The 18,179-nt window shown below is 43.2% G+C and overlaps 1 protein-coding gene across 1 annotated transcript in view; it reads right to left on the bottom strand.

Annotated features, from left to right (window-relative positions):
• LOC113270143 (serine/threonine-protein kinase MRCK alpha-like) overlaps window positions 1–17,221 on the bottom strand; it is a 47,962-nt gene extending 30,741 nt beyond the window's left edge. Inside the window, 5 exon segments of the mRNA XM_026519217.4 lie at window positions 10,606–10,682; window positions 13,073–13,137; window positions 14,539–14,658; window positions 15,007–15,135; window positions 17,151–17,221. Of these exon segments, the coding sequence (XP_026375002.2) occupies window positions 10,606–10,682; window positions 13,073–13,137; window positions 14,539–14,658; window positions 15,007–15,135; window positions 17,151–17,221 (462 nt within the window).
• Between the last annotated feature and the right edge of the window lie 958 nt (window positions 17,222–18,179).

Genomic DNA, 18,179 nt, shown 5'->3' with positions numbered 1-18,179 from the left:
GGGATTCTGGGGGAGCTGGGAGACATTACAGAAAACGTGGCCTGAGCAGCCCTTAGTCTTGGAGCCTTCACTGATGAAGAAAAGCCTAAGGCTTTGTTTGAGCACATTCTTGGGCCAGCAGAACAAACTCTTCAGAGAGGCCAAATAATTAGAAGCAGAAATAATTGATGATGTGCAAAGCAGAAATCTCTGCTGCGTAGTAAATTTTTTCCTGAACTTGTTTTCAGTTCAGGGCAGCATCAGGTACATGGCTTAAGTCCCCAGATGCCCTGGGTTTTTTCCTCAAATTGGAGACAGTGTCTTCAACCGTAAATTCGTGTGACCCCGGTTGTGAAATAGGACACACTATTCACGTAATATTTGATCGGTGCTTTTCTGGTGTGGAGAATTTAAAAGTCCGCTTTTGGATTAATTCCTATTCATTATTTCCATTTTCTCTGTGGCTAATATTTAAGAAATCAGCAAGGTTCCCAACAAAGTCATGAAGCCTGTCGCTGAAGGTTAGGACTCAAAAACCAGCAAGCCAGCCCGTCACTTACTGCTGGTAGATGTATTCCCCCATAGGGTCCTCGTGCCTTGTGCTCATCCAGCTGTCATCACGGTGCACACTGGCAACTCAAGTCTTCCCGCCTCACTCGCTGTGCTGCCTACACTCCACCCTCCCAACCTCTGATCACAGCCGCAGGGGTTCACAGTCCTCTACCACACCAGCTATTCCCTTGACATTGGTCTTCTCCCTCTTTGTTCAGTGAACTGTGTTTTTCAGCATGAGATGTAGCAAGTAGAGGGAAAAGGGCGTAAGTCTCTCCTGTGTCCCAGGCACAACTTCCTTCCTCCCTACAGGACACCATCCTAGGTACAATAATCACCTCTTTGCATTTGTTTAGAGGTTTACCACATTCGGTATGCATCCCTGAACACTCCTGCGGGGTAAGTGCCTGATGGTAATTTAAATGGTTGACATTCAGCTTTTGATTACGGAGGCCTCCCATTCAAAAGCCATCCATCCTGAATAAACACACTGCCAGCTGCATCCCACGGCTCCCAGCCAAACAGCCAGAGAAGGAAGGAGGCTGTCCCCACCGCGCAGGGTTAGGGTTTCTCTTTCAGAAAGCCCTGGGTGACCTAGACACCTGGCCACTTGAGTGACCCTGCTTCTCCCTTCCCACACCCTCATTCCTAGGCTTATACTTTCAATTCGCCTATAGAAAGTGGCCCTGGGCCTGCTCTGTATGTATTCTGCAGGACTGTCAGTGATCAGTCTCAGCTCCTCAGAGTTCCCGGAAGGTTGTTGCTGAAATGAGTCCTGCAATCATAATGAGAACCACGACGGCCAGTCCAGCCGCAGCACTGGCTGTGGGAAATGTCTGCAGGGCTCTCCACGAGTGATGCAGGCCCAGCTGAGCGCCCCAGGCCGGCGTAGCAGAGAGCATCCCTGCTGATCGGCTGACCGGGACACAGCCACAGTTTCACTTTGTTCCCACTGTGTTCTCCTGTGTGTCTGGTGTTTTTCACTCAACACTGTGGAGACTTTTTAAGTTTTATTTTATTTAAATTCAATTGATTAACATATAGTGTACTATTAGTTTCAGAGGTTCATCAGTTGTATATAACACCCAGTGCTCTTTCCGTCCCGTGTCTCCTTGATGCCCATCACCCAGTGACCCCATCCCTCAACGTTGTGTTGACGACATTCGTCCATGCTGTTGTGTATAGCTGTGGCCTACTCATCTTTACTGCTCTGCAGTATTTCATTGTACGAATATGCTGGAATTCCTTTATTCACTCCCCGGTTGAACAGGTTTGTTCCTGTTTTAGCTGTTAAGAACATCCTTAGACATATTTCCTGGCACAGATGTGCAGGATTGCTTGAGTGTATAGTAAGCAATGCCGTCCTCATTCCTGCTTGCCTTGCACCGCAGTCACTGTGTCGTGCTATCTCAGGAGGTCTAGAACTTTTAATGTGTGTATTGTCTATTTGGATTTCCTCTTTTATGAATTGCCTGTGAAGCTTTTTGTCCCTTTCCTGCTGAGCTGACTGAATTTTTCCTATTGCTACAGGGTTCTTCGTAGACTCCGCATTTGAGCCTTTGCTAGTTGTTGCGGTGCAAGCATCTTTCTCCACTTGGACGCTTGTGTTTTCATAGTCTTTCCCCTGCTCTGCAGTCCTAGCTTTATAATAAGTCAAGTATCCACAGGTTATCTTTTTTCCTGGATAGTGTTCTCTTCTCTTGGTCTATGTATCTACACGTTTGCCAGTACCATATTGTTTTAATTACTGTGGTTCTTTTTTTAAGATTTTATTTATTTATGAGAGAAAGAAGGAGCTGTGGGAAGGGGCAGAGGGAGGAGGAGAAGCCAACTCCCCGCTGAGCAGGGAGCCCGATGCAGAGCTCGATCCCAGGCCGCTGAGATCATGACCCAAGCTGAAGGCATACACTTAACCCACTGAGCCATCCAGGCACCCCTAATTACTGTAGTTCTTTAATGTCTTGACATTTTGTAGAGCAAGCTCAGCCAATTTCATCTTCAAAAACATCCTTACTTTCTTGCTCTTTCGCATTTCCATATACATTTCAAGTTCCATGGGGAAAAATTGGGATTTTTATCAGGACTATATTGAATCTTGATATAGTCTATTGAATCTTCAATTTTGATAGAATGTTGGTTGAACTGATACATGATCAGTTAAGGGAGAATTGAGATCTTTACAATATCAAGACTTTCGGTCTAGGGATATAGTGTTACTCTCTATTTCATTTAGGCCTTTTCAAATGTCTCTCTTTACAATTTTATAATATTTCTTCCGGGAGGTCTTTTAGCTACTATTAGAGTTATTTCTAAATACTCGATTTCTTATGCTATTGTTAATGATGTCTATTAAAAAAAAAAGGTAATTACATAATATTTCTCAACTACATCTAGAAATCCATTTGATATCTGTATATCGACATGGCAGTCTCAATATATTCTGCATATACCATATATTCTAGACGTACAGTTTATTTCAAATATTGATTTTCATATATTGATTTCTGTAAATATTTCTGTATATGTATATTAGCAAGTCAACCATCTTGCTAAACTTTTTTATTAATTCTAATAATATATTGAAAGGGCCCTACGTATTATATCGAATAGAAATAGTCATAACAGGCATCTTTATCCTGTTCTTAAATGAAAAAGTTGAAATGTTTCAATATTTCAGCATTAAAAAGGCTGTTTGTTGAGGATTGTGTGGCTGTTGCTGATACCTTCTATGAGATTAAAAGGGTTCTTTTCTGTATCCAGCTGTGTTGATGGGTTTTGTTTTTGTATGTTAAAAAGATACTGAATTTAATCAGATATTTTCATGGTTTTTTTGAAATCTGTTAATATGTTATATGGTTCATTTTCTAGTGTCAAACTTTGCCTTACTGGGATAGTACCAAATCAGTCATTCTGTGCTTTTTTTAAATGTATATAACTGGATTCAGTTCAGCAATTTTTTAAAAGAATTCTTCATGGTCAACATTTCATGGGACTTACCATTGTATAGCTAAGGTCTTTCAAAAGGTCAGATTTGGTGTTTCACAAAGCTGTTCCACCTTTCGGTGATAACAATGAAATATATGGAAAACAATGTATATTATCTTTGAATTGTTCCAAGGACTACCATTGCTATCAGCACAGGTGAAACCATGCACGTCCTTGTGAAAATTCAGAACTACAGCTCAAAGATGCTTCTGTATTTTCAGCCAGAATTCTGGGTTGTATACAATTTTCTTTAATAACCAAGGGAGCATCATTATTATAAGCTTACCCTCAACAGTCTGTTAAATCTGTGGCTAAAACTTAAGGCTTTGTTCTCAGTTAAGACAAAAACTTGTATTTTTCACAGCAGATGTAAAACCAACAAAATACCGATTTTTTAAAAAAAGAATTCTTTTTATCCATAGTTAAGATTAGACTGTAATCTTTCCTTCTAGTAGTGTCCTTATCAAGTTACATTAGCCACTTAAAATGATCTGGGAGTGTTTTAGTTAACTAGGGTTGCCAAAACAAAATACTGCAAAGTGGGGGGCTCCTGCAGCTGGAGTTTATTGCTCAAGACCAGGTGCCAGCACAGTGGGGTTCTGGTGAGAGCCTCTTCCTGGTTTGCAGATGGCCGCCTTCTCACTGCATTCTCACTGAGGGGTGGGGGTAGGTAGAGGGGAGGGAAGGAGGGAGAGAAGCCCTCCAATCCCATCAGAGTAGAGCCCCTAATTCTTATTATCCCATTTAACCTTAATAGTCTTATAAAAACCCTATCTCCAAAGGTAGTCACATGGAGGATCAGGGTTTCAACATAAGAATTGGGGGCGGGGGAGGACACAATTCATTTTATAGTTACAGTCCCTGGTCCCCCCAAATTCATGTCCTTCTCACATACAGAATTCTTGGATTTCACCCCAACATCCACGAAAGCCTTTACTCATTCCAGCACAACCTCTAAGTCGGAAGTCCAAGGTCCTGTCTCAGTATCACCTAAATCAGGTCTGGGAGGGACCGGAAGTAGATTCACCCCAAGGCAAATTCCTCTCCAGCCATGAATCTGTGAAGCTACACAAGTTATGTGCTTCCAAGATACACTGGTGGGACAGGCCCAGGGGACAGACCTTGCCACTCCGAAAGGGGAGAAACAGGAGAGAAGGAAGGAGTGGCAGGTCCCAGGCAAGTCCAAACAGGCAAATTCCAGTAGATCTTAAGAAGCGAGAATAATCTGTTTTGCTCCACGTCCTCCCATCCAGGCCCACCGAGGTGACAGCATCCCCTCCTGGTACTCTGTAGCCACTCTGCCCTCTGAAACCAAGGAGGACAGACATAGTTTTGCCCCCTGAGCTTGCGGTGAGAGGGTCAGCCTTTATGGTCTCTGTTTGTTTGGTTTGGGTTTGTTTTGTTTTTTTTTAAGATTTTATTTATTTGAGAGAGAGAAATAGTGACAGGGAGCTCCAGCTGGGGAGAAGAGGGAGAAGTCTGGCTGAGCGGGAGCCAGACTTAGGGCTCCATTCCAGGACCCTGAGATCATGACCTGAGCCAAAGGCAGACGCTTCACTGACTGAGCCACCCAGGCGCCCCAGCCCTTGTGGTCTCTGAATTGCGTTCAGGGTCATTTTTCCCTTTCCTAAGGAATAGTGCACGTTCAGAGCTTAGTGCTCTGTCCAGCACTGTCAAATCCAGTCCTTCATTCCGCCAGCCTTCTCGGTCCCCTTCGCTTCAAACTGACAGTGTCCTTGCTGCTTTAATGCCATCTCTGTTCCCGGCCCTTGCAGACAGGGCTGCTTAAATTCGCGAGTCACAGCCATGACGTCTTTATCAAATGGTGATTCAGCAATACCCTTGGTGTCCTCAAAAAAAGCTTTCTCCTTTTTTGCAATATGGTTAGGCTTGAGAATTTTCCAAACTTCTAAATTCTCATTCCTTTTTTTTTAATTTAAAAAATGTTTTATTTCAGTTTGCAAAAGCATAGTCTGTTGAATCCAGGGGTGGAAATGGATCAAGAAGAAAAGGCTTTTTTTCTACTCATCAAAACAGAACAGCGAACATGTAGCAACAACACCATCCTACTTTCCATAAAAAGTGACCGTAGCTCGATTTCCTTCAGCACTTCATTCACTTCCTAATTAACTCTCGTTCCACTGGATCTTGGGCAGAGAGCAGGCTGATCTCGTGAGTCATCTGTTTCTCAGCTGTTACAGTCTTTGTTTCCATGAGGCCTTCACTGTCCTTCACTGTTGAAGGCTCAGCAGTGTCTATAGTGTGTGGCAGAGCCTCGGACAAGCCTACAGGGAAAGTGCAAGCGACCTGTTGACGATGCTAGAAGTTCTAGAGGCTAGAAGCGCGCAGGCAGAGCCAGGCTCCTCGGAGGCTTTCAGGGGAGGATCGTTCCTCGCCGTCCCAGCTACCGTGGCCCCAGGCAGCCCGCGCTCACAGCAGCATAGCTCCAACGTCTGTTTCCATCTTCCTGGGCTTCTTCCTCCCTTTGGGTCTCTGCCCCTCCACACAGTATTCTCCCCTCTGGCTCCTCGCTGCTTGACGATTCCTTCTATCAACTCCTTTCTCTCCTGTAATGAGGACTCGCCTCTGCTAAATAGGGCAAGTTCTACCCTCTATAAAACCCTAGAACACAGTTCAGCCAAGCTCTTTGCCACTTTACAACAAAGTCTGCCTTCCCTTGGCTTTCCAGTAAGCTCTTGCTCATTTCTGTCTGAGAACTGTCTAGAACAGCCCTTCACATCCATATTCCACCAGCGCTCTGTCGTGATTATTTATGTGCTCTCTAAGAAGATGGAGGCCTTTTCCTCAGCTCCCCACTTTTCCCTCCTGGCTCTCTCCAGAATCACCCAGAACACCTGTAATCTACTCACAGAGCCTTCGTGGCAATCTGGGCTTTTTCTAGCTGTGCTTCAGGCCTCTCCCAGCCTCACCTATCACGCAGTTCCAAAGGCATTTCTGCATTTTTAGGTATTTATTGGAGCAGCACTTTACTTCTGGGCATCAAAATCCTTGTTGGTCAGGGCTCTCCAGAGGAAAAGATCCATCAGGAGAAGTCCATTTATCTACTTCTGTCTACCTCTCGTTGGTTCTTTACCATAATCATGTGAGCCAACTCCTTGTAATACATACATACATACATACATACACACATATATATTTACTTATTTGCATATCTTTTTATTTTTATATGAGTCATTTTAACTTTGTAGATATATAAAATTTATTAAAAGGAATCAGCTTACATGATTATGGAGGCTGCAAAGTCCCAAGGTCTGCAGTCAGCAAGCCGGGGGTCTGAGAGAGCTATAATGGTGTAAGTCCCAGTCCAAAAGCCAGCAGGCTTAAGACCCAAGAAAGACAACATTTCTATTCAAGTCAAGAAGAGACCAATGCCCAGCCCATTTGGTCAAACAGGAGGAGTTCCCTCTTATCCACAAGAGGGTCAGCCTATGTGAGCTATTCAGGCCTTCAACTGATTGGATGAGGCCCACCCACATGGGGGTGCAATCTGCTTTACTCAGTCAATTCAAATGTTCATCTCATCCAGAAACACACTCACAGACATAATGTTTTAACTAACTGTCTGGGCACCCTGTAGCCCAGTAAAGTTGACACACAAAATCAATCATCACAGGAAGTGTTTCTTCCTTTTCTGTTCTCTGAAAGATTTCAGTAAGATTGGAATTATTTCTTCTTGAATGTTTGATAGAAGCTATCTGGACCTAGAGTTTTATCGTGGGAAGATATTTAACAACAGATTCAATTTCTTTAATAACTATAGGAATATTCAGCCTTTTCACATTTTTTCTTGAGTTGATTTGAATAAGTGATATTTTCTAATAATTTGTTCAGATTTTTCTTACATATTGATATGAAATTTTTTTCATATTTTGAAATGGTCCAAAGTTATTATGTACTACATTATCTTTAACTATGTGATGTCCTTTTTATCACCTTTTTTATATTGGCCTTTTTATATTGCTGTGTTCTCTCCACTCACCCTTCAGAGCTTGGACTGAATGCTGGTTAGAACTTCTCACCTCACTCCTGCTATGTTTATCCTCTCTGCTATATTTTCTAGAATTTTCTCTCTCCATCCTGTTCTGATTTGTCTTACAATTCACTAATTCTCCCTTCTGTTCATTTTTCCTGCCAGCTAAGTTTCATTTCCAGGAGATCTGTTTGATCATTTTCTGAATACGGCATGCCACATTTTATTGCTTTTCCCTGCAGTTATTTTCAGGTTTGTCATTGGCCATATTTTACAAACTGTAAGATGCACTCTTTTTTTTTTTTTTACATTTTAATATCTCTGAAATAGATATATATATGGAAGCTAATGTTGTTTCATAATTACTATCCGCCAAAAGACCATAGAGATCATTAATATGTGTACAAAATGAAAGTTAGAAATTGGTTTAAAAGGCAAAAAAGCATTTGTAAGATAGATAAGTATAAGACAGGTGTGAGAGATCTTTTCCTCCAGTAAAGATACCAGATACGGAATAGGAGTTGCAGTTGGAGTCACCGTGTGACTAAGTTTCGATGAACGATTTCATTCTCCAAGATCTGTGTGCTTCTGCACAGAAGAAACAGGCGATGGAGGAGGATTGATGAAGACAAGTAGCCCACCGTTTTTCAGGTCTTTGCATGGCACTCTTCAACTGGCCCTGGACATGGCACTGCTCTTGCTTTACTGTTTGTCTTAGCTTCCTCTTGCCGACTCCACAAATCAGCACAGAATGGGCACCCTCGAACAATACCCGCCCATTATCTCACAGTTCTGCGTGTCAGGAGTCTGGGCGCGGCAGAGCGGGATCCTCCACTGAGGGTCTCCTAAGGCTGAAATCAAGGTGTTGGAAAGGGCTGGGGTCTTGTCTGAGGCTTGGCGTCCTTTTAGTGGTTCTCATGGTTGTTAGCAGAATTCCTTTCCTTGCGGCTATCAAACTCCTAGGGGCTGCCTCTTCAAGGTCAATGGGAGAATGTCTCTCTGACACAAACTCCTTTGTTCACTTTGTTCACTTGATTAGGTCAGGTCCACCGAGGGTCATCTCCCCTTTAATTCACTTAAAGTCAACTGATTAGTAACAACCATGGGAGTTGATAGTCTTATCTCATTCTACTCGTCCTACCCGGACTCAGGGGAGGGAATTTTATAGCATTTGTACAGCAGGTGGCAGGGATCTTAGAGATCACGTAGAATCCTGCCTACAAGACTGTTCTACAAGGAACAGCCCCAGGCCATGGGTCATATCAGGTCTTGAGTATGTTTAGTCCCATCGTATGTTCAATGACTATGGAACTCACTGTGAGTTAGAGGCATGGACCACTGGTTCCACTGAGAGACAGTCCCCGGCCAAAATGTCATGTCATTTGCCACCCTGTGTGCCACAGCTCCATGCTGACTGGTGGACCATGGTGGGGGACCAAGGAATTAGCATTGACAATCTCTGACTCGGGTATTTCCTCTTGTCCACAGCATAGCGATTCTATAATCGCCTGCAGAGCCCTGCCTCCCAGAGGTCATTGGCCCAGTCTGCAGCTCCCTTTGGCACTCTGTGAACGTGAACCAGCCTGTCTTCTAGGCTTCCGAGTTCTGAAACCCCAGCCCCGTCCATTTGCCTCGTAAGCCCCAGAGGTGGTAGCTACTCCTTGCAGTTGCTGCCTCGGTGTTCCCTCACTGTTTGTTTTTGGCCTTGTTAGTCCTCTGATGCCTGTTTAATCAGTTCTCTGTTTTAAAATGTCTTTACTACATGGATGAACCCAGAGACATGCGAAATAGAATAAGCCTGTCACAGAAGGACAAATATGGCGTGATTCCACTTACACGAGGAATCTAAAATAGTCACACTCACAGAAGCAGAGAGTGAAATGTGCTTGCCAGGGGTTGGGCGGGGAGGGGGAATGGGGTGATGTCAGTCCACGGGCATGAAGTTTCAGTTATGCAAGATGAATAAGTTCTAGAGATTTGTTGCACAACACTGTGCCTATAGTTAACGATGTTGTATTGTGCACCCAAAAATGGTGAAGAGGGTTTATCTCGTGTGTACTCTTCCTACCACAACAACGAGAAAGAGCATAAGGAAGCTTCTGGAGGTAATGGGTACATCTGTTACCTTGACTGTGGTTTCACAGTTGTGTGCGTCAAATTGTATACATTAAACATGTATGTCGACTGCATATCAATTGCACCTAAATAAAGCTGTTTAAAATAAATTAATAAAATAAAATGTCTCTGTTAAAATAACTGATACATGGGGCACATAGGTGGCTCAGTCAGTTAAGTGTCCGACTGTTGGTTTTGGCTCAGGTCACGATCTCAGGGTCGTGAGATCAAGCCCCGCATTGGGCTCCGCACTGGGCGTGGAGTCTGCTTGAGATTCTCTCTCCGCTCTGCCTCTCCCCACTGCTGTGCACGTGCACACTCTCTGTCTGTCATAAATAAAGAAATCTTTAAAATAACTGATACAGCTTCTGTTTTCCTGACTGGAGCCAGACACACATCCAGAGTTTTCTCAGCAGTAGAATGGGGACGCCCACTCCACCATAGTCACATCATGGACCACCGCACAGAAGGAACATACCACGTGGATGACCTCACAAACACAGCACCGTGGCACACAGTGTGGCTCCACTACACGCGTGCTGAAGTAGAGTCCTGTGTGGAGCGTGAACACATACCAAGAGGTGAGGGGGCCGGCCCTGAGCAGCAGGGAGACCCCCGCAGAGGGGGAGGGCTTGCGGCCCAGCAGCGGGCCTCCCTGAGCGTCAGCCAAGCTTCCGTGTGCCCCTGAGTGCGGGTCACATGGCTGTTTGAGGCACGTCTCTGCACGTGGGTCATAGTTCACCATGTAAAATGTTTTGTTCGTTATTGTAATCGAATGACTAAAATGACTTTACATCTTACATAAACTTGTAGCCTTATTTCCCACCACACCCGTGTCTTTCCCGTGTGCTTGCGTCAAGCCTTTGGGCCTCTCCCTTGGAAGGATGTTACAGCGGTTTTGGTGCAAGAGGCAGGTGTGATTTTGAGAACATCGGTAACTTCTGACGAGGCTGCAGAACATCGTTCGGGAGCTTTGCGCTTACCTCACGCTGAGGTGCAGCATCAGTGGCTGTGCCACGGAGTGCCACAGAGGATGACCTAGGGTCTTCTTGCACTGTCCCTGGAAGACAATGGCAAACAGGTTTAAGCCAGAAAACTAAAACTAATGTTCATGCAATTTTTTTGGTCTCAATCTATTTAAAATTATTCTCAGCCTGTATTTTTCAGATATGATCTGATTTCTTATGTATACATATTTAAATCAAAATGTTTCTATTTATTCATATAAATTAAGCACATTTACTGTATCTTAGAACTCTGCATCTCAAATGTAGCAATTTTTAGCAAATTCATGTTAAAATTATGATGAAAGTACAGAAATAAATTATCTAAGTTTTCACAAATTTAATTCCTGTATATCACATCTTTGCTTTCTTTTTCCCAAAAGTATTACATTTAAACAAAACTTAACATATTTTTGGAAGACCCGAGGGGATTTCAGAAACATGGTCATGCAAAGGATGGCTGCTTTTTCTGGGCCAGCTTGTCCTCTATCCAGGAATCAATTTCACATTACCCCCTCCACACACTCCACATACCTAGTGTGTACTTTTTAACCTAAGCTATCTGTAGTAAGAACACAGGCAGGTAGAGAACAAATATTAGTGATACTCAAAACTCCTATCATAGTATCAAGATATTATTTATTTAGACAGAATACAGTACCCAACTATGAGGTTATTTTTCCCTCAAAGGTGTTTTTTGGTTTTTTTTTGTTGTCGTTGTTGTTTTTTTAAGTGGGCTCCGCACCCAGCATGGGGCTTGAACTCACAACCCTGAAATCCAGAGTCATATGGTCTACCAACTGAGCCAACCAGGCACCCCTCCTCAAAGGAATTTTAAAGAAATTCCATACTTTATCATCTACCAATTGTACTAATTTTAAATACACTGTATTCAAAATGAGGTCTTGAAGTATGATTATAATTCAATTTAAATATCGGAGATGGAAAAGCACAGATTGAAACTCTCTAGCAAGCATACCTTTAGCAAGTGACATTGCTAGAAGTGTGTTTTTGAGCTATAAATCCTTAACATGACTGCTTAATCGTCAAATAAGGAGGTGTGCTCAGAAATGTCACAGAACACTGAACAAAGATTTCATTGCTCTGCGGCAGTCAGAGACAAAATAATGGTAAAAATAAAACTTGAGGTGAAAATGTTAACTTCATAAAACATGATGATAATATGCGGCCTTTCTTTTTTAGGTTCCTTCTTAAAAATGTCAAGCCCATCAGGACTCCCACCAATCAGTGTTTTGGCACCCAGCGTACCCCATCCAGGGGTGTTCTGCAATGGGCAAGAGTGTGGCCTGACTTTGCTGGAGCAGCCGCCCCTGGGCCACCACCCCCTGCATGCTGTCTTATCCCACACTCAGTGCCTCTTCACATCTCTCTCGAATTAGAACCTGTCCTGGTTCTCATTTTCACAAGGGCACTAGAGTTCTCTTTAACTGTTCCATCTACTGTCCACAAAAACGCCAATACACAAATATTTCTTCAACAGCCACTGCTTTCCAGAGTTTGCCCATCTCGAGTTCCTTAGTAGCTTGCTCCCTGCCTTCCAGAATATTCGTCGGCTGGTGCAAGCCCCCTGTGATCCAGTCCAGCGTGAGCCGCAGAACGGTGCGGTGAACAGAAAGGTGAGCTCAGGCACGTAGAACGTCCTCTAACTGATGTGTATAAGAAATGGCCTCGTTAAGAGCACAGAATCTCTCTTCATTAAAGGTAACATTCACTGCTTACTTTTATTAAATTCTCATATCAGTAATACTGTCATAGTGGAAGAAAATTTAAGGAATTCATATATTAGCTTCCTGATTCATGGGAAAATGTCCAGGAAATCTTAACGGGGAAAAAGAAGGGGGGGTTAATACATTGTTGAAAATGGCTGGAAACAGATATTCCAGGAATCAAATGTGGAGGACGATTACAAACACCCCGATGCGAGCCTGAGTGAGTCTGGTGTCTCCCCACACGACCTCACACAGCTTGGACCATGCAGACACGTGTCGCCCAGCCCTACCCAGCCTCCCCCGTAGCCGACTTGCAGACGGCCAGAGCGGCCTCGCCTCAGGCTGCGACACATGGCAGCGTTCCAAAACCGGGGAGTGACTTGGGCAAAATAAAAAAGGTTGTATTGATGACAAAAACATTTTTATGAACTATTTCACGGCACTGAGAAGAGGGCGTTCCATTTAAAGCTTTTACCGTGATAGAAAAATCTCTAAATTGTGTTAAATTAGACCAAACAAAATGGCTGTTTCGACATTTTATCAAGAGTAAAGACACACACACACACACACACACACCTGGGATTTCAGGCTGCTGTTCTCCCACTTGAGCAGTAAGCTGGCTCTCACGTGGCCTCGGGGACCCATGGGAGTGGAGGGCAATAGGTCCTGACCTAGGCAACAGCTAGCCCCATACCCTTTAGATCTGAGCTCCTCACCCTTATTCAGGTGTTCAAATTCTAACCACACGTCAGACTGGTACTTCTCTTTGGCTTTCATTTTACTAAAAGAGGCAGAAAGAAGGGAAGATGTCATTAGGCGCTAAGCGCTGGAGACTGACCTGTAATTGGACCCTATATAACTGGAGTGTGGGGCTAATTCGGTTAGGATCCTCAGTCAAGCCCAACTTTGTGTTTAAAACATTCCAAATAAAAGAGATTTGACAATTGCATCAGGGTGGTTTAATAGGGAACCAAAATAATGGAGCAAAAAATGAATAGTGACTATATACATAATGGAACAAATAAATGAATATATATACTGTTTTTCATCTGATTCTCATTCCTGCTTTTGAGCGAAGGTATGAATTGAGATGCCCGGGGCATAATTTGAAATACATGTTTATTGTGAAATGAAGAAATAATTATCAATAACAGAAGTTATTGATAGTTTTGTACACTGTCTCATTCTCATACTGGGAAATGTCTTTTCCTTTTCACCTTTAAATAAAGGATACTGGTCTTCTTATAGCTGAGTCATTTGTAACATACGAAGCTTTTGGCTCTCAGTAATTCACCTTCTTGCACTGAAGTTCATCCAGACGTTGATGACTACCGTCAGATGCTCCCGGCTTTAGGCACAAAGGGGGCTCTCACGGGCACGTGTTTCTTTCCAGCTCAGTGATTCTTTTAGAGCACGTCCATGTAGGAAATCGATGTCATATTTATATTTTTACGCTGGCTTGAATTTTTTTTCCCTTTTATTCTGCACCATTACACCATCTCACCTACACTGACGTATCATTAGCTACGATTATTGTCTATCTGTATGATTATTGTATTGTCATTCACCTTGTTGGGGCTTAATTTGCCCTATGTTTGTGTTAAGAAGGGAACAAAATTCTCCACTAAGCAGAATGGGGAGAGGCACTTTTAAAAACATACACATATTGCAGTATACAAGATAAATTATAAGCTATAATTAAAAACATGTGAAAACCAACATCAGTAGACCCTTCAGAAATTAAAGATCTGTGGGAAATAGGCAACAAGTTTTAGTTTCCCTCATCCTGTTTTCATTCACAGGTGTTTTTCTGCATATACAGGGCATTGCTTACAGGAAGATTTGGGTGCTTGGGAATCGGTAACTTTTACAAATAGGAAGAAGAAACAACAGAACCTCATTCACAAATGTACCAGTTTTCAGAAGCATTGATAGCAGTTTGAGGAGAAGCTGTCGCCATCTATCTCCATAGATGCGGAATCAACGAAAGCTTGTTGAAATTATGTATGCTCAAAGTAACCAATTGCTTTCAAATTTTTCATAACTTTCCATTCATAGAAGAAATCTTTTTTTTTTTTTTTTTGAAAACTGAACTTGATGTCATAGGAAGAGTCTGTCACCACGCCATGAGCACTTTGCAGCCAGACTTTACGTGGTTCTGAGAATGGCGCAGCCGGCTTACCAGTCTGGAGTGCAGGGAGCAGCGTCTGGGAGCACCTGTCTGGAAGCTCGCGCTCTGCCCGGAGCCGACTCCAGCTGAAGCAAGGCCGACACGTCCAGTGTATCAAATCGCTCCATCGCCCTGGTGTTTTCTACAAAATCAGTTAAGTAGGTTTTCATTTGTCTTCTATTTATGATGTTTTAAATCACATCCAGAAAGATTGAGGAGGTGCTCAGGACTGTTACTTTTCTTGAATAGTAAACAGGAAAATTGCTTGTTAAAACCCGTTACTTTTTATTAAGTTTGGGCATAGTATTAAAGAGTCATATGAACAGTCTCATTTTTATCCTTATCACCATGATAGCTGTCCCCCGCCAGCAAAGAGCGGGGCAGGTGTCTTAGGAAAAGGCTTTTTGTGGGTTGAGACCCATATATCTTGACATAGTGCAGCACTTCATCATCGTGGTTTCCAGCTTCTGTCTTTTCCACCCTGTGAGCCGTGCTGGCCTGTGAGTGACACCCACCCTTGCTCCTGAAACCCAGTGGGAATTTCTTAAAGACTCCACTTCTTTGGTTATTTCTAAGGTCAAGCCCTGAGTATCCTTTTCATCCCTGAAGCTAGAATGTAGAAAGTAAAAGATATGAAATGCTAATGTGGAAAAAAGAAAATCAGCGTAAGGGTAGAAGCCAAGACACATGACAGTAAATCATAGCATGAGACTACCGAAAGAGTCCTAAAGAATTTTTTTTTCCTACCAGCAAAAAAGAGTAAGAACCTCGAGATGCTACCAGTGCAAACGTAGAGCCCTGGGTTTTGACAAAGCTCCTAGGAAGTGCACTGGTAGCGTCAACTTGAGACACATCGGGCAGGAGCAGCCTACTTCCTGGACTCAGATCATGTGTCTGGTTGGAGAAACCATTCCTTCTTTCAAGGCAAAGACAGTTTTACAGACCTGATTAAGAAAGGGCACTGTTCTAAACATTTTATTCTTAGAGATTAACTTAAATATTGGCATAGGCATTGAAATTCTACAGTCCACCCGTCGGTGGAACAGTCGACCGCCGAGCAGTCTGTACAGTGCCCACCACCTAGTAATGTCACAGCATTAGGCCTCTGTTCCCAGAAGGATCGTCCCGTCACTGGACGGGCCTGTCACTCCGCAGCAAGTTCTGAGGCTGGCACATGGCACTTCGGGTGCGAAAGAAACGAAAGACACGTTTGCAATGCAGAGAGAGAGAAGGTTTACCACACATAGACTTTTCTGAAATTCCTCCACGATGCTTGCCGGTACAAAACAAAATCTGACTTCAGGAAAGAAGGAGACAAAGGACCCAAGAAGAGTGACAGCCTAACTAGTCACTTACAGTTAAGTGTAAAATACTGTCAGTGAATGCTGATCTGCCTCTGACGCCCCGGGGAATTCCAGCGCTGGGACTGGCGCGGAGCAGACACAGGCCGAGTGCAGCCTGCTCCGTGATTTCCGGGAAGCCGGCAGTCCTCACAGATCACTGCTTCTGGATCCCAGCCAGCGCCCACCTGGAAACAGGCGCCTTCCTCGAGGCCCTTGAAGATATGCCCTTTAGAAACCAGCTACGTGATTTTGAATATTTTTGTTGCTAATGAGAACAAGAGCATCTTGTATCCTTACCCTAAGAGGAAATGTCACAGATTCTCATCACTGAACTTGATGTGCTTGGAGAATTTATTTCTTCAAATCTGATCTACAGAGACTTTGTTGGGGCCAACTACGATGCTTTTATATTACATGTAACTGTATTGGAACTTGTTGAAACAAGGCTGCATCTCAAATATATTTACAGGGGATGCATGATAGGAGAGGCTTTTAGGAGAAAAAATATTTCTTTCCTGTATGTTACTAATCAGAGAAGCTAACTGGGCACAACACGTGACCAGATTCTTATGGGAAATAAAAGGAAATAAGTGCCCATGAACAAATCACAATGAAAAGATGTTAGACAATTCAGACACAAACCAAGATCTGTGCAGGGAAGAAACATAACAGTGAAAATCGTAAGGCATTAGGCCATGTGGTCCTGAGCACCATCGGGTCTAGCTCCAAGGAGTTAGAGCCCAGACGTACAAAACATCTCCGAACTGAAAGCGTGAAATGGGTTATTAATGCACATATGATGGGCATTGTTATTAGAAGCATCCAAAATATAAACACACACACACACACACACACACGTCTTTTGATCTTCTGACGCCTGAACATTCTGAGCACACAGCTTTAACTGTGTATTGTTAAATACAGACCAAAAAACAGTTAGCTTACAGAAATTGTAATTAATTTTAAGTTTCAGTCAAAACCTTAGACTTGATGACTCAGGAAAGTGAACTGAAGAATGTTTAGGAATTATAAATTAAGTTAATTTCCGAATTCATTAATTTCATGATGTATTTTAAACCTAAGGTTACCTGCATTTCTGAGCATGATTTTCTGTTGCAATTTGTAAGAGAAGCAAATAGAAATGTATCTTAGAAATACACATTTTAAAACACAAGCCCTGATCTCAGCTGAGTACAGACACTATTAGATATATAAGAAAGTGTGCTTAGGTTATAGTTAGTGAATTAACAGGGAAAGAACTACAGCCAGGGGCCCACGTACCTTCCTGAGGCATTCCGCAGGGGCCTCTAACCTTTCATCCTGCAGAAGGACGGAGTTCTCTCTTTGCTCATAGTGATGTGAATACTCCCAGGGTTTCCCTCCTGGAGATCTTGCCGGACCAGGAAGTCCTGAAAGCCTAGTTCCTAGCCCTTCAACAGCCCAAAGGAGCCACTGCCTGCAGCCCAACTGCTGCTCCCCAGGGGTTCCGAGGCCGGCTCCTGCCCAAGTGGCAGTTACCCATGGTGGCTCGGCTGTGCAGGCTGGACGGGCACCCATGTGTAATAGTCTAGCCTGGGGGAAGGAGCTCATCCTTCCCTGGCTAGTAGGGTGGGAGAAATCAGGGAGGGCCCTCGGGAGATGACATTGTGATACTGGACTGTTTGTCACAGCCTTTGAATTATGAGTGTTCAGATGCATATGTATATGAAGATATATATCCAGATAGAGTTCCATATATGTGAAGATGTATATACATGAATATGTGTGTACATACAGGATAATAGGAATCATAAGGGTTTTTTTTTTGTAAGTTTTTTGCTTAACCATGAGATTTTCTTTTGGTAACCTTTAATTTTGACATAGTTTCAAACTTGCAGAAAAGTATAACAATAGACAAAGAGCTCCTATGAATTCTTTTATCAGATTTACCATTTTAAACATTTTGCCCCATTTGCTTTATCTCTCTCTCCACATATGCAATATGTACATGTTGTTTCTGAACCATTTGAAAATAAGGTGCAGACACTAAATACTTAAGAATAAGGACACCTCTGGGGTGCCTGGGTGGCTCAGTCAGTTAAGTGGCCAGCTCTTGGTTTCCGCTCAGGTCATGATCTCAGGGTCATGGGATCGAGCCCCACGTTGGGCTTGGTGTTCGTCGGGAGTCTGCTTCAGGATATTCTCTCCCTCTCCCTCTGTCCCTACCTCACTGCTGCTCACTCACGTGCACCCTCTCTCTCTCTCAAATTAATAAGCTTTAAAAAAAAGTCAGGACACCTCCTGTATAACCACAGTACCAGGATAAAAACC

This window comes from Ursus arctos, unplaced genomic scaffold (assembly GCF_023065955.2).
Source record: "Ursus arctos isolate Adak ecotype North America unplaced genomic scaffold, UrsArc2.0 scaffold_33, whole genome shotgun sequence".
NCBI lineage: Eukaryota > Metazoa > Chordata > Mammalia > Carnivora > Ursidae > Ursus > Ursus arctos.
This window is presented reverse-complemented; position numbering and strand designations above follow the sequence as displayed.